The 14,007-nt window shown below is 41.9% G+C and overlaps 1 protein-coding gene across 6 annotated transcripts in view; it reads left to right on the forward strand.

Annotated features, from left to right (window-relative positions):
- The window catches only part of TRPM3 (transient receptor potential cation channel subfamily M member 3), a 541,722-nt gene that overhangs the window by 449,110 nt on the left and 78,605 nt on the right, over positions 1 to 14,007 (forward strand). For all 6 annotated transcript variants that reach the window (XM_066367997.1, XM_066368000.1, XM_066368001.1 and 3 more), the window contains 2 exons: positions 2,768 to 2,935; positions 8,880 to 9,020. In XM_066367997.1, the coding sequence (XP_066224094.1) occupies positions 2,768 to 2,935; positions 8,880 to 9,020 (309 nt within the window). The remainder of the gene's footprint in view (positions 1 to 2,767; positions 2,936 to 8,879; positions 9,021 to 14,007) is intronic.

Below are 14,007 nucleotides of genomic sequence, written 5' to 3' on the forward strand. Positions count from 1 at the left end.
CATTATTTATAACCTGGGTTCATTTTTGTTCTTTTAAAGCATGTACATGTATAGTTAGAGCTGTATAGATTAATTTTTTTTAATTAATCTCTACAGGAAAGATAGTTACCTCTAGAATTGAAGTATAAGAGGATGGTGCGTGGCTTTGCTTTTTTCCTGTTTTCTTCACGTTTTTCAAAGAAAACATTAAACTAAAAGAAGTAAAAGAAAGACAGGAACAAAGGGGAGCAAGAAGATTAAAAGAATGTGTTAAAATAGTGTATCTGTTTAGAGTTTGTGGCTGTTAAAAGTGAAACCAGGCTCGTATTCACCTAGAACTACCTGATCTGGGTAACTCTGAGGTCAGCCCAAAGCAGAAGGGCCAGGAGACCAAAGCAATCATTGAGTCTGCCCTGACTGAGCCAGCACCCCTCCCCTAGTCCGCCCTTCCATGGGCTCTTGGCTCCGACTCACAAGTTTCCATGAAGTGAGCCATGTGTTTCATAGATGCGCTGCTAGTGACCGCCAAGCTTGGCTCTCAGCTCCAAGGACAGGGTGTCATGTCACCTGAAGGCTGCCAGCATGCCACCTGAGCTTTCCCAGTCTGCCAGGCACCCTGAGTCCAGGGTCACTGCTCTCCCGTTTCCCGTGGCTGCTCCACAGCCCCTGTGGGATCTGCACACGGGCTGGGCCTGACTCATTCTTTGAGAATCATTTTTACTTGCCCTTCAGAATCTTCCTTACCCCTCACCTTGGTTCATATTCTGGAGCCTTGTGCAACAGAACCATTTTAGGGTTGAGAGAGGAGGAGGGAGGCGTAGAGAACGAAAGTCAGATATCAGCATTATCATTCAGAAATGCATTTGTTCCCTGGCAAATGGAAAATGAGGTTGAGCTTTTGTGAAAAGGGCCCATGTGTATTTAGTATCACCACATGGAGATTTAAGCATGTTTTTTACACATGAGAGAAATATAGTGCTGGCGCCTTGAGGGATATCTGAGCAGCAGCTTCTCGTGGTGGACACAGAGCCCACTGGGGTGTGTATGTGTTTGGTCCTGTTGGACAGTAGTTAATGACAGAGGGAAGCTCTAAAATGAAGAACATGTTTTTCTACATGGGCTTTTGCAAGGTCAACCTAAGACAGCATTTTTTTTAGAGATAACCAAATGACACAATCGACTCCACTTGACACATTAGTAAATAAAGTGAATGGACAGGCATGTAAATTGATTTCACAGAGTCAAGTGGTATCTAATGGCTAAATTTAAATCTCAATTCTTTCCCACTTTTGCCTTGGGTAGGGGCTCTCTTTTTCCTCAGTTTTCTATGCAAAGTGAGTGTTAATTGGGTAATATATATTTGGGTAAGATGCTTTGTTTCTTCAAAGTCAAATTGAGCTAACTGTGCATAAAGATTCTAGGTAATTTTTCCACAAGCTTCTTAGCTGCAAACATGTTTGCCACAAAGTAATTGGCCATAAGGCATTTTTTCTGTAAAAGATACACTAATAAAAAATAAAAAGGAACATTAAAAAGGACATGATGAAATTCACTTTTCGTAACAAAATTAAAAGGACTATTGCAAAATACAAACTATTTAAATTTGTTTAAAATGCATATAGGTTCATGGCAATACTGTGGAAATAATGAATTTTATTTTGTGGGTTGTACTTAAGCATTTACACATTTTTGCTTATTGATTTGTCTCTTCTTCTGAGCTGAGCTTCTTAAAAATTGTTGTTTTTATTCTTGGCATATTGCCACATGTCTGTCAACAGACATTCCAAAGTTTCATGAGAAATGTGAGTTCAACTCTGCGTCTTTGAATCATCAAAGGACTTGCAAACTGACCTATCAGTTACCCTCTTCTAATACAGTATGAAATCTGGCTTTACACTCTTTTATTTCCCACGTTCAGTAAGTTTTATCACTATATTTTCTATCAAGTCAATATATATAGTTATTATTTATTATTTTAAGACTGCCACATCTACTTGTCACTGTATAGACCATTATGAGGGCTAATATTTATGTACCAGTAATATAAAATTGGGAGTACACTGTCAACACAGTCAACCAGTTAGTTGACAATTAGTTTTACAGCCAATTAGTTTTATGGCAAAAGTACTTGCAGCAAAGAGGTTTACAGCAAAGAAGCTTACTGTGAAAATACCCTACATGGGCCCTGGCCGGTTGGCTCAGTGGTAGAGCGACGGCCTGGCGTGCAGGAGTCCCAGGTTCGATTCCCGGCCAGGGCACACAGGAGAAGTACCCATCTGCTTCTCCATCCCTCCCGCTCTCCTTCCTCTCTGTCTCTCTCTCTTCCCCTCCCGCAGCCAGGGCTCCATTGGAGCAAGGTTGGCCGGGGAACTCAAGATGGCTTTATGGCCTCTGCCTCAGGCACTAGAATGGCTCTGGTTGCAACAGAGTGATGCCCCAGATGGGCAGAGCATCGCCCCCTGGTGGGCATGCCAGATGGATCCCGGTCGGGCACATGTGGGAGTCTGTCTGACTGCCTCCCCGTTTCCAGCTTCAAAAAGGTGCAAAAAAAAAAAAATGCCCTACATGGTGCCTCACAGTTCTGGATGGACAGAACTGACCCTTGGAGCATTGATGTGCATAGTTATTCAAATATGCAGGTCCTCACTCAAGGTATACACAGCACTCGTATATATACACGCGCACACACACACACACACACCACCCCCAGGCCCTCTGATTCTGAGCAACCACTCTAATCTTAATCCTTTAAATGTGATTATTATTATTATCATTATTATTACTTTAGGTAATTCTGGGAATTCTACTTCCTCCTTCAATTCTCAGCTTGGAGTTCAAGAACAAAGACGACATGCCCTATATGACTCAGGCCCAGGAAATCCATCTCCAAGAGAAGGAGCCCGAAGAGCCGGAAAAGCCCACGAAAGAAAAAGACGAAGAGGATATGGAACTGACAGTAAGAAAATAGTACTCAGTTATTGTCCATGGGGAGAATCCCTAATCTGCTTGTCCTGTCAATATGGCTTAAGATTCAATAACTCTTGAGGTCAGTTTTCCCCTGGATGCTTTCATTTGAGTCGTGAGACCAGGGTGTACAAAAGTGCTGTCTCTATGCACAAATAATATGACTACTGGAACTAATTCTACAGTGTGTCCATAAAGTCATGGTGCACTTTTGACCAGTCACAGGAAAGCAACAAAAGACGATAGAAATGTGAAATCTGCACCAAATAAAAGGAAACCTCTCCCAGTTTCATACCTATTCAGTGCAGTTCGATGTGGGCTCACGCACAGATTTTTTAGGGCTCCTTAGGTAGCTATCCCGTATAGCCTCTACAGACTAGTCACTGACTGATGGCCTACCAGAACGGGGTTTCTCCACCAAACTGCTGGTTTCCTTCAACTGCTTATCCCACCAAGTAATGTTATTCCTATGTGGTGGCGCTTCATTATAAACATGCCGACATTCACATTGCACTTTGGTCACAGATTCGAATTTAGCGAGCCACAGAACACACTGAACTTGCCTCTGTACCGTCCACATCTCGAATGGCATGGCCATGGGCTGCTCTGTTGTATACATGGTGTTATGTCATCATCTGCGCATATGCACATGCTGCCACATCATCCTACAGAAACTGGGAGGGTTTTCCTTTTATTTGGTGCAGATTTCACATTTCTATCGTCTTTTGTTGCTTTCTTGTGACCAATCAAAAGTGCACCATGACTTTATGGACACACTGTATGAAATTTTTCAGCCAGGGTCAGTGATGCAGGACAACCCAATGAAATTCAAAAGCAAGGCACCCTAAAGTGTCCAAATAGGCAGTGCCTTATATACAAGCAGGTAATTTGGCAGCCTCAGCACACAAAGAAGGAAAGGAACTTTGTGATCTGGGAGCAGCCAGCTCCACTGAGCTGGAACTGTTCTGCTGATCAGAAGCTAAGCCTTTGTCTGTCTTCAGGGTCAGCCTCACAATGCAGGACTAATTGAATTTTGAGGTTTGTATGGAAGGCTTTTATTAGCTCTTCCTGGTATAATTATAGAGCATGGATGCTTTGTTCTGTGGGGGAATGGGGCAGCTGGGCATGGACAGCTTCCTGCAACCCCCGCCTGAGCAGCGTGACTGCCACTGGATTGGTTCCCAGTTCTAAAAATATCACATGCTGTTAAAGGGACAAACAAGGCTTCATAGCTTTGGCGACATCAAGCAACAACACCAGTGCACCTCCTTGATATTCCCACCCTCCCTAGCACTCTGACCAGTGACTGTGATGACCCAGAGAAGCTATGAGGAGAGAAAACAAAAATTGGTTTTGCTCAGGTGACAAAAGGCCTTTGTCCTTATTATCCTAGTGGGACCACTCTGTGAATTGTTTTTCCTCAAAATAAACAGTATTTCCTACCAGTAGGTCCTTTCTAGCCCCATGTATAGCAGGGCAAATGCCTTAAGGCTTAAGGCATTCTCTTTTTTTTTTTTTTTTTTTTTTACAGAAACAGAGAGAGAGTCAGAGAGAGGAATAGATAGGGACAGACAGACAGGAATGGAGAGAGATGAGAAGCATCAATCATCAGTTTTTCGTTGCGACACCTTAGTTTTTCATTGATTGCTTTCTCATATGTGCCTTGACCGTAGGCCTTCAGCAGACCGAGTAACCCCTTGCTTGAGCCAGCGACCTTGGGTCCAAGCTGGTGAGCTTTGCTCAAACCAGATGAGCCTGTGCTCAAGCTGGCGACCTCGGGGTCTCGAACCTGGGTCCTCCGCATCCCAGTCTGATGCTCTGTCCACTGCGCCACCACCCAGTCAGGCATTAAGCCATTCTTTTAATTAATTAATCATTCACAGCTTTTGACTTACAGAGTTTAAAAGCCACATTTGCTTTCAGTTTTAATTATACAAATTGGAGGATTCTACTTCCCCCCATGATAGGGGTGACTGTCTTCTCTCATTTTGGTCTCTGGACTCCTTCAAAGATAGAAAATATTTTGATTATGAGCAGAAACCTTGTAGTAGTCCTCCAGAACCTTTATCGACTAGTCAGCAGAGGGGTGAAGAGTGTGCACTCTAGGTCCGGATTCCTGCCCCGTCACTGACGTGGTGTGGAACCACAGGCAGATTTTGGAGTTTCTTAACCTCCAACATGAGAATAATAATTGCTTATATGTGCATGTAAACTATAAAAAGTGTACATGTAAACTAGGTAGCCTGGTATCTAGCACATGGTAAGCCTTGGTAAATGTCTGCTAATATTGTTACACCAGTGCTAAATGCTTCACATGCACCTACACATGAAATCCTCACAATATTTTCACAATAGGTGATATCATTTATCCCATTTTACAGATGAAGAAGCTGAGACTCAGACTGGTTAAATTGCCCATGGTTACACAGCTAATTAAATGTGAAACTGGCATTAGAACCCAACCATAGAGATTCCATTGGCCATGCCTTTAACTGATAGACTGAGGGATGCTAAATTTTTTATTCCTTGTTTCAAATGTAGACACTCAGCTGGTTTGGTCTACCATGTAGCAGAGAGAATCTCAAAGTGATGAATGGGACTTTTATGTCAAGAATGACATGGCCTTGACATTGGCATAATTCTTAGGAAGGCTCAAGGAAGGATTTTAGGAAGGTAACCAGAGAGTGAAGGCAGTATTCTTTCTGGTTATGTCTCAAGGAAGAAAACAAAGAAGGCAGCTCCCTTCTCCTGCTTCTTCTACAGCTTTAAGTACCTGATCCTTCAAGAAGCCACTGTAAAGATGCATCCCTGGACTGGGAACAAAGTCTGCTTTCCAGAGAATAGACCCTGTAATTTTTATCAAGAACCCAAGTAGAGGACACCAAAATAGCATTACTGAGAGTCTTCCCCACAGGCCAGAGCAGCAGGGAGAAGGAAAGGAAGGTAGGAACTTACAGGCTGGCAAAGTCAGGGATAAATAGCAGTTGTTTTTAAGGTGGCATTTCCTTTGACTCTCATGACAAATATTGTCACTGCTTGAATGCTGATATTGGCTCACCCTGAACAGGACTGGAGGGTGACTGTTAACATCTCTGCTCTTTTACAGGATTAGTATTTGAGGTTCTGTGTAAAACCAGTATTTCCTCACTTGGAATGGAATATTTTCTCTTGGCTCTTCCAAAATTATACATGAAATATCAGCCTCAGTTTGCTTCATTTAAATAGCATTTAATAGCTTTCTTCACCTGAAAAGATCTTACCCAGACTTGACATCTGTGTTCAGGCAGCAAAGATTTTTCAAATTTATATTGTGTGGTTTTATTTGTATTTGACCCTTTCATGTTCTGCTTTAAGGAATGTAGGCAAAGGAAATGTTTGCCCACTGGAGAAAGAAGTCAACAAAGTCAGCAAATTAAGCTGCTTAGGCCGGAATTAATAAAACATCAAAAATGCTTTACTTAAACCCATGAAAAAAGGGCCATTTAAAAATGCATTCACTTTGGAATATATCTAAATAATAAAAGCAAAACAAAAAGGTTGTTGTGTTTTTGTTTTTGTCTAACCTGCATTGCCAGATAAATACTTGCATTTTGCCTAATAAAGTCCCAACATGTTCACAGACCCAGAGCATTGTTATGACTCTATTGGAAAAAGCCGCTGTCCCCAGAGGTTACCTGAAGATGCCACTCTTCATGATGCCTACACCCTTTAAGCTGTCTTTACTTTCATCTCATTGTGGCCCCAAATAGCATTGTATTGTTGAGTATATAAATAAGCAAACCAGAAGTAAGATAATTATGTTTATGTCACATATATTATAGAGGGACAAATATGTAACCTCAGAGTTTCTCAGAGTCAGTGATCAATATTTATGGAACTCTGTTGCTTTGTAGTTTGCCATACCAATTGCAAAAACTGATTCAACTTACTGATCAAAATCAACACCTGAATAGGCCATTATTTAGACCAATGGTAGTCAACCTGGTCCCTACCACCCACTAGTGGGCGTTCCAGCTTTCATGGTGGGCGGTAATGGAGCAACCAAAGTATAACTAAAAAGATAGATTTAACTATAGTAAGTTGTTTTATAAAGATTCATTCTGCCAAACTTTGCAAAAATTCAACATAAAATACTTGGTAATTATTATTATATGCTTTAACTTGCTGTAACTCTGCTTTATAAATTTTATAAAGTAAAGTTTCTTCCCTACTTTATAAATCACCATTACTGAGGAACTGGAGAGCAGTTAGAAAATTTTACTACTAACAGAGATACAAAAGTGGGCGGTAGGTATAAAAAGGTTGACTACCGCCATAGACTATTACCTATTCATTAACTCAAGGTACTTTTCTAGCCAAAGGGTCCATAAAGAAATGAAAGTTACCTTCTCTAGAAATCCTATTAGTTATAGGTGAATCATTTGTGATTGTGATATGTGTGAGTGAAGTGGATATTTGAGGCAATGACAAATACATTTGAAGCGAATGTTTTATATTCAATGTAAGGTAGTTTGAAACCAGAATATCTAGTGATTGTGTTCTCAACTTCAAGATAACTTTAATTTCTATAGGTAGATCTCTCAACTCTAAACCAGTGCTTTTTTCTGTCCTGAATCTTTGTCAGTCTCTAAACAGTTAAAAGGTTTTACCCTGTTTCCACATTTAATGAAAATTTCTTTTCCCAGACATTGTAGAACAAACCTTGTCTTAGAATGATACTGAAAGACTCAAAGTCAAGAAATTATGCTGTAATAGACTCCTAGTAACTTACTTTTTTTCTGGTGGGAGATACCAACTAGATCATTTCAGTCAACAGAATTTGAGAAAGTCTCAGATCACTTTGAAGGCTAGCTAATACTTACTGAGCACTTATTAAGTGCCAGATCATATTGATTGTAGACCAAGCCTCTAGCAGGTGCTAGTATTGCCCTTATTCTACAAAGAAACTAAGTCTCAAAGAAGTTAAAAGACTTGTCCAAGGTGCCATGGATTCTAAGTGTCCAAGTTAGAACTTGATCCTCCTTCTGAGTGACTCAAAGTCTTGAACTCTTCACCATTAGGATTTTATCCATCTTTGGGACATCCTGTCACTTGCCATCCAGACAGGCATATGTCTATTTTTTTTTCTTAAATTCTGCCTTTTCCGTGATAGTTAACCATTATTGTTATTCTTGATGCTGCTATTGTCATGAATGAGAAAAAAGTAATTTCATTCTTAAGGAAACCTCCATCAGCCTGAGATGAGGGCCTCTCCAGGCCCCACCTGACTTCTCCTGGTCTCACCTGGCTGGCTCTGCGATGCAGAGGAAGGCAGTGAGAGCAGGAGTTACCATGAAACTAACCCCAGCAGTAATTTTGGTTTGACAGTATTTGAAATCAGGAAACCAAGGCATATGCCTAAGGGTTGGGGAAATGTCGCTCACCTAACTAAGCTCCAGTCACTTCAATAACTAATTTCTTGAATACTCATAATAACCCTTGGATAAATTAGGTATTAGTGGTCCAACTTACCTTTGACTTAAGAGTCATTAGCATGAGTGCAGACACAAGTCAGATCTGCATGTTTCCTGATATATATACGGGGAGAGTGGGGTTGGGAATAAAAGACAGATTCATGGCCTTCCCAGGCTGCACTCTTTCTCCTGATCAGAACTCTGGGTATCTTCCATCACTCACACCTTCCAGAGGTCCTCAGGGTGGAAGACACAAAAATAGTCAAGAAATATCCCAAAGGGCTTCCATCCCAGGCAAAGGTACATGGATTCCATGTACAAAGCAAATGCACACTTAGGGAGGGAATAATCTCTGAATTTCTGGGGGCCTTGGACAAAGCCTTAAGGTTCTGTGAGCATGTTGTCCTCATCTGTAAATGAATACATTAAACTCTGTGGTCTCCAGAGCCCTGCTGTGATGGTACTGATTCTCTTTCACTGTAGGCAATGTTGGGAAGAAACAATGGCGAGTCTTCCAGGAAGAAGGATGAAGAAGAAGTTCAGAGCAGGCACCGGTTAATCCCCCTGGGCAGAAAAATCTACGAATTCTACAATGCACCCATTGTGAAGTTCTGGTTCTACACTGTGAGTCTTTCCTTTTCCTCTTCCTAATAGGTGGCCACAAAGAGCCAATGTCAACTTCTCATGTACCTGAGTGGTGTCCTCTGTGAGTCATGAGGACCACACAGGAAGAAACAAAAGCTCTCTGGTGGCCTTGCTTTTTCTAGTAGCTTTGAAAGATTTGTGGAGTCTATGAGTAACCTTCCATTGCTTCTGCATTTTTCTTGCTCAGGGAAAATAAAGGAAATAGTAAAAGTGAGAACTCACAGAAATAGAGGTGAGATGAGTATGAATCTAGTCTAGCAGGAAAATAGATGTCACTTTATAAAACACTTCCCTGTTCTGAATGGATGACTGCTGGATCAGAGTTGCCTGTTTGAGATGCCAGGGCTGGGTTTGGGGGGACATTGGTGGGTCCGGGCTGAGCAAAGTTAGCAGTGACACCACTGAAGTGGGTAGCATTAATGTGTCATGACTCCCAATCTGGTAGTGTCATTGAACAACATTTCTGGCTGTAACACAGTTAACATGCACACAAAATGGCAAAAACTACAAAAAGCAAACTACAACCATGGCAAATACTGTTCAGTAAGCACACCCTGCAAATATTGTCTGCCCACAAGATGAAGGATTGTCCCTGCAATAGCCACCTGGTGTGGTAGAAATGGCACAACTGTTGGGATTCTACTTCTACTTTTTTAGTGATGTTTTAAATTTAAGGTGAGCTGTGTGGCCCAGGTCATCTCTGCTTCTCCCCGGCCGCAGTGGAACTATGCCCGATGAAGGATAGTGTATTTTTCCCCTTCCTCACAACCAACTATGCATACCAGTCACTTGAGTCAGCAACAGGATAATCTGAGTCTGAGGTCGCGATGACTCAAGTGATCAAATGAGATGCTTTTGGTGTGGTCCTATCCGCTACCACTTAACGATAGGCTTTCTTAGCACTATCGATGTTCTAGGCAGAGTAATTCTTTGTTAGGAAGGGCTGTCCTTTGCGTTGCAGTAGCACACTTATCAGTATCCTTGACCTCTGTCCACTGGATGCCAGTAGCACCGTTCATGCCCCAATTATGACAGCCAAAATATCTCCAGACATTATGAAATGCCCCCTGGGGAGGGGGGTAAAATTGCCACCAGTTGTAAACCACTGCTTCAAAGTATGGTCTTGAGAGAGAATGAGATATTATCAAAATATAAAGATTAGATCTTTTTAATGAAGTAAAACTTAAATCTGTTCATGTTAAAAAAAATTCTCCTTCGAAAAAGAATAATGAAAGCATACAAAAATTATTTCTCTTTATATGTTTTATACAGAAACATATTATTTTTCCCTTGCAGAAAACAACTTAGTAGTGACACGCATGGCCTTTGGAGTCAGACAACCCGAGTGGAAATCCTGTCTGTGCCTCTTAGTAAAGTAACTTGTGACTTCAAGCAAGTTACTTCAGCATTCTGTCCCAGATTTCCTTAAGATGGGGGTAATAACAGTGCCTACTTTATAAGGTTTAGTAAAGATTAAATGAGTTAAACTGTGTGAAGCACTGAGAACAGTGCCTGAAAGCACAGTAGAAGTGCAACTTGTTATTCCTAGGCTAGTTCCATTGAAGAGCAATCATTAGTGTTTTGTTCATCCGTCCATTCCACAATAATAAAATATCATTTCTTGAACACGTACCACGAGGCCCTGTTCCTGGAAAGTGTTTACATACACTTTCCCCAACCTCACAGTTTAACCGAGGTAATATTTTCACTGCATTTCACACTCAGGGCTGGCTTTCCTCTTCCACGAGGGCCACCCCAGGTGTCTCATGAACTAGAACTCAGCCCAGCCAGGCCTGTTATTGTGATCTGCGAGCTAAGAATGAATTTACATTTTTAAAGAGTTGAAATAAGATCAAAGGAAGAATACTTGGTGACATAAAAATGATACAGAATTCCCACTTCAGTGTCCATAAATAAAGTTTCTCGGAACACCTCCCACCAGAGTCACTCGGTTACCTATCTTCTGGCTGCTTTGATGCTACAACTGTTGAGTGGATTACCTGCATTAGAGCCCCTCAGGCCAACAAAGCCTTAAAAGTTAACTCTCTGGCCCTTTTCAAAATACATTTTCAGGTTCCTGACAGAGTATAAAGCAAACCAGGAGAAGAATTCTTTAGCACCTCTCAGAAGAGTACTCACTTCTCTCACCCTTCCAAGGCATTGCTTTTTTTTATTTTCTTGACCTATGTTCAGTATTCATTTTATTTCCTTGATTACTCTAGCCTCCAACTTTTCAGCTGAGGCAAGTTGTTAGCCAAGGAGGTCTTTAAATCACAAATGCCCCGGCCAGTGGTTCTCAGCCTTCACTACACATTGGTGAAATCCTGACATCATTGGTCTGGGCTGGGGTACAGCCCGGGCATCAGGATGCTTCAAAGCACCCAGGCAGTTGTAATGAGCAGCCAGGACCGATAACCACTACCCTAGACAGAGGGCTGAGTTTTTAGCCCAGTGTTTCCAAACATACATAAAGGTAAGGGGTTGTGTTAAAAATGCAAATTCCTGACCCCATCTTAGAGCCACTAAATCAAGTGTGTAGGGGGAGGAACATGAGAAACAAGGTTTAACAAGTTTCCCAGGTGAGTCTTACCGTCCAAGAAGCTTGGGGTATACTGCTTTCCCTGCCCTCTAGGGGGCAGTGGTGACGCTGCCTCCCTGAGAAGTGGGGCACCTGCATCCCTCTCTCTTCTATATGGCTGACTGTGTTAGTGTCAGGAAATCCATCAGACTGGATGCTCCAGTCATGTTTGACTTTGTTTACAGGATTTTCAGGAATCCATATTTACATATTGACAAAGCCCAACCTCAGGGAGGTAAATAGAGATGGGGAATGTCAACCTTTGAAATCTCTAGAGATGCTTCACCACAAAATTAGTGTTAGATCATCAAAGGTGTCATTCGCTTCTGGTTGTGTTCTTTTCTGTAAGAGTGTTTCGCACTCTTATTTCCTAGTGTATCCCCTTCTACACTCTCAAGGTTCCAAAAGTTGGACACTCCCATTTGCACATAACCTCAATTCTGTACCATAGTAAGTTGCCAGAGGAGCAGGTTGGGTCCTCTTCTGTCCCAGGGAAAGGAAGCAGGGATCCAACTGGCTCCCAGACCATGTTTGTGATGAGAACTGGTTTCAAGTACACAACAGAGAGGATGCAAATTCAAGGTGTGAAATGGCGCCAGGTCAGAGGGCAGGGTGTGGGCTCTGGTCAGCAGGGACAGACTTCTTCCTCCACCTACACCATGTGCCCCAGCCACTCTCTAGGGGCAGTAGAAAAGGTGGTGAAGAATAGCACTGCCCCACCTGGGTCCACAGGCACCTACAACAGACTGCGGTGCTTGCATTTCATAGTTTAGGAGTCATGCATCTTGGTTAATGGGAACTTTACAATAAGAATATATAAGTGTATATAAAATACAAATTCTTATGGATTCCCACTGACTTAAAAAAAGAATCCTAAGGTTATATATTTTTTTCAAAGCTTTGACATTCTACATCCAGCTTGTTAAAGCTCACATACATGCACACATACCATTAAAATACTTCATGTTCGGGTTGTCTGCAGCTGGGCCCCATGAATATCGGCAAGTTCTAAGGGAGGTTGCTTCTAACACAGCAGCCGCCCCTCTGTTGTGCCATGTGCACACGGTTAAAGCCCTGTTTGTGGAAATCTGTATTTTAAGAGTTGACCCTGAATATTATATTATAGCTTGATGATGGGAAGGAAAGCATTGTAAAGGTTTAAATAACAGGCAGGAGCTAGAAAGAATGATCATAGAAAAAGCAGAAACAAGAATGAGGGCAATTTTTAAATGAAAAAAGAAAGAGGTATGAATAATGAATGTGATCAAAAGGAAGCAGAGATAACACAAGAGGAATAAAAGTTTGACAAAAGAGAAAAATAATCATGTTAGCCACCATTCACTGGTCCTGCACACAGAGGTAAATGCATGTCCCCTCTCTGACACCCATCTTCCCAAAGCTCCATGAGGTCAGTAGCAATCATCTTCACGAAATGGAGATCCAGGCAGGGGAAGTGAAACTCACAAAATGATACAGCCTGTGAGTCCTTGAGACAGGATTTAAATCCCAGTTTTACTGACTTCCTTGTGTACATTCGTTTCACCAAACACTGTTCCCTCTATAAAACAAATACGCTGGACCTCTATTCAAATGGCCGGGGGAAGGTTAGGAGTTACAGGCATGCCTCATTTTCTCGTGTGTCACAGACACTGTGTCTTGTACAAATTGAAGGCAAGACCCTCCCCCAGGAAAAAGATTATGACTCACGTTACTGTGACCCACGCTTTATTGCGGTGGTCTGGAATTGAACCCACAATATCTCTAATTGTAGGCCTATACTTCAGTACTAAATACAGAGGTTCTGAAAGAATTTGTGTGTGTCACTGGGCCTCCAGGTAACAAGAAAAGATACTGCTTTGGAATGTTTTGCAATGAATTGACTAAAATGATAAACACCAGGGCAGTTAACAGGATTCATTTCACCTAGAAGCAAGAGAATATGACCCAACAAAGAGAAGGAAGCAAACAAAAAGGGAGAAGGATTTCAGGTCAGAAGGAGGCAACGAGTATATTTTAGAGTTTAACCACTAAAGTCCTTTTTTTGTGTTTTGTAAAATACCGTAAACATAGGAACTAAAGAGTGGATGCCAGTGTGTAATGGTAAACAGGAACCATATGAACCAAATTCCGTTTTAAACAGCATCCTACACAACTTCAGGCAGAGTAGACTGTTTTCAGGTGAGGTTTTTCACACTGTGCTAATAGATCCTGAGGGGAGGGGTAGGACCTCAGGCAAGGATTAAAAGGGCAGTCCCTGAGGGGATGGGTGGACAAGTCCCAATCTCTCAGGTGGAGGATGAGCCCTGTGGGCCCTCCAACATCTCCAGAACTTCTTTCTGGCTCCCACACATGTTCTCATTGAGCTCCCACCCAAATGTCCATCATACA

This window comes from Saccopteryx leptura, chromosome 2 (genome assembly GCF_036850995.1).
Source record: "Saccopteryx leptura isolate mSacLep1 chromosome 2, mSacLep1_pri_phased_curated, whole genome shotgun sequence".
Classification (NCBI taxonomy): Eukaryota; Metazoa; Chordata; class Mammalia; order Chiroptera; family Emballonuridae; genus Saccopteryx; species Saccopteryx leptura.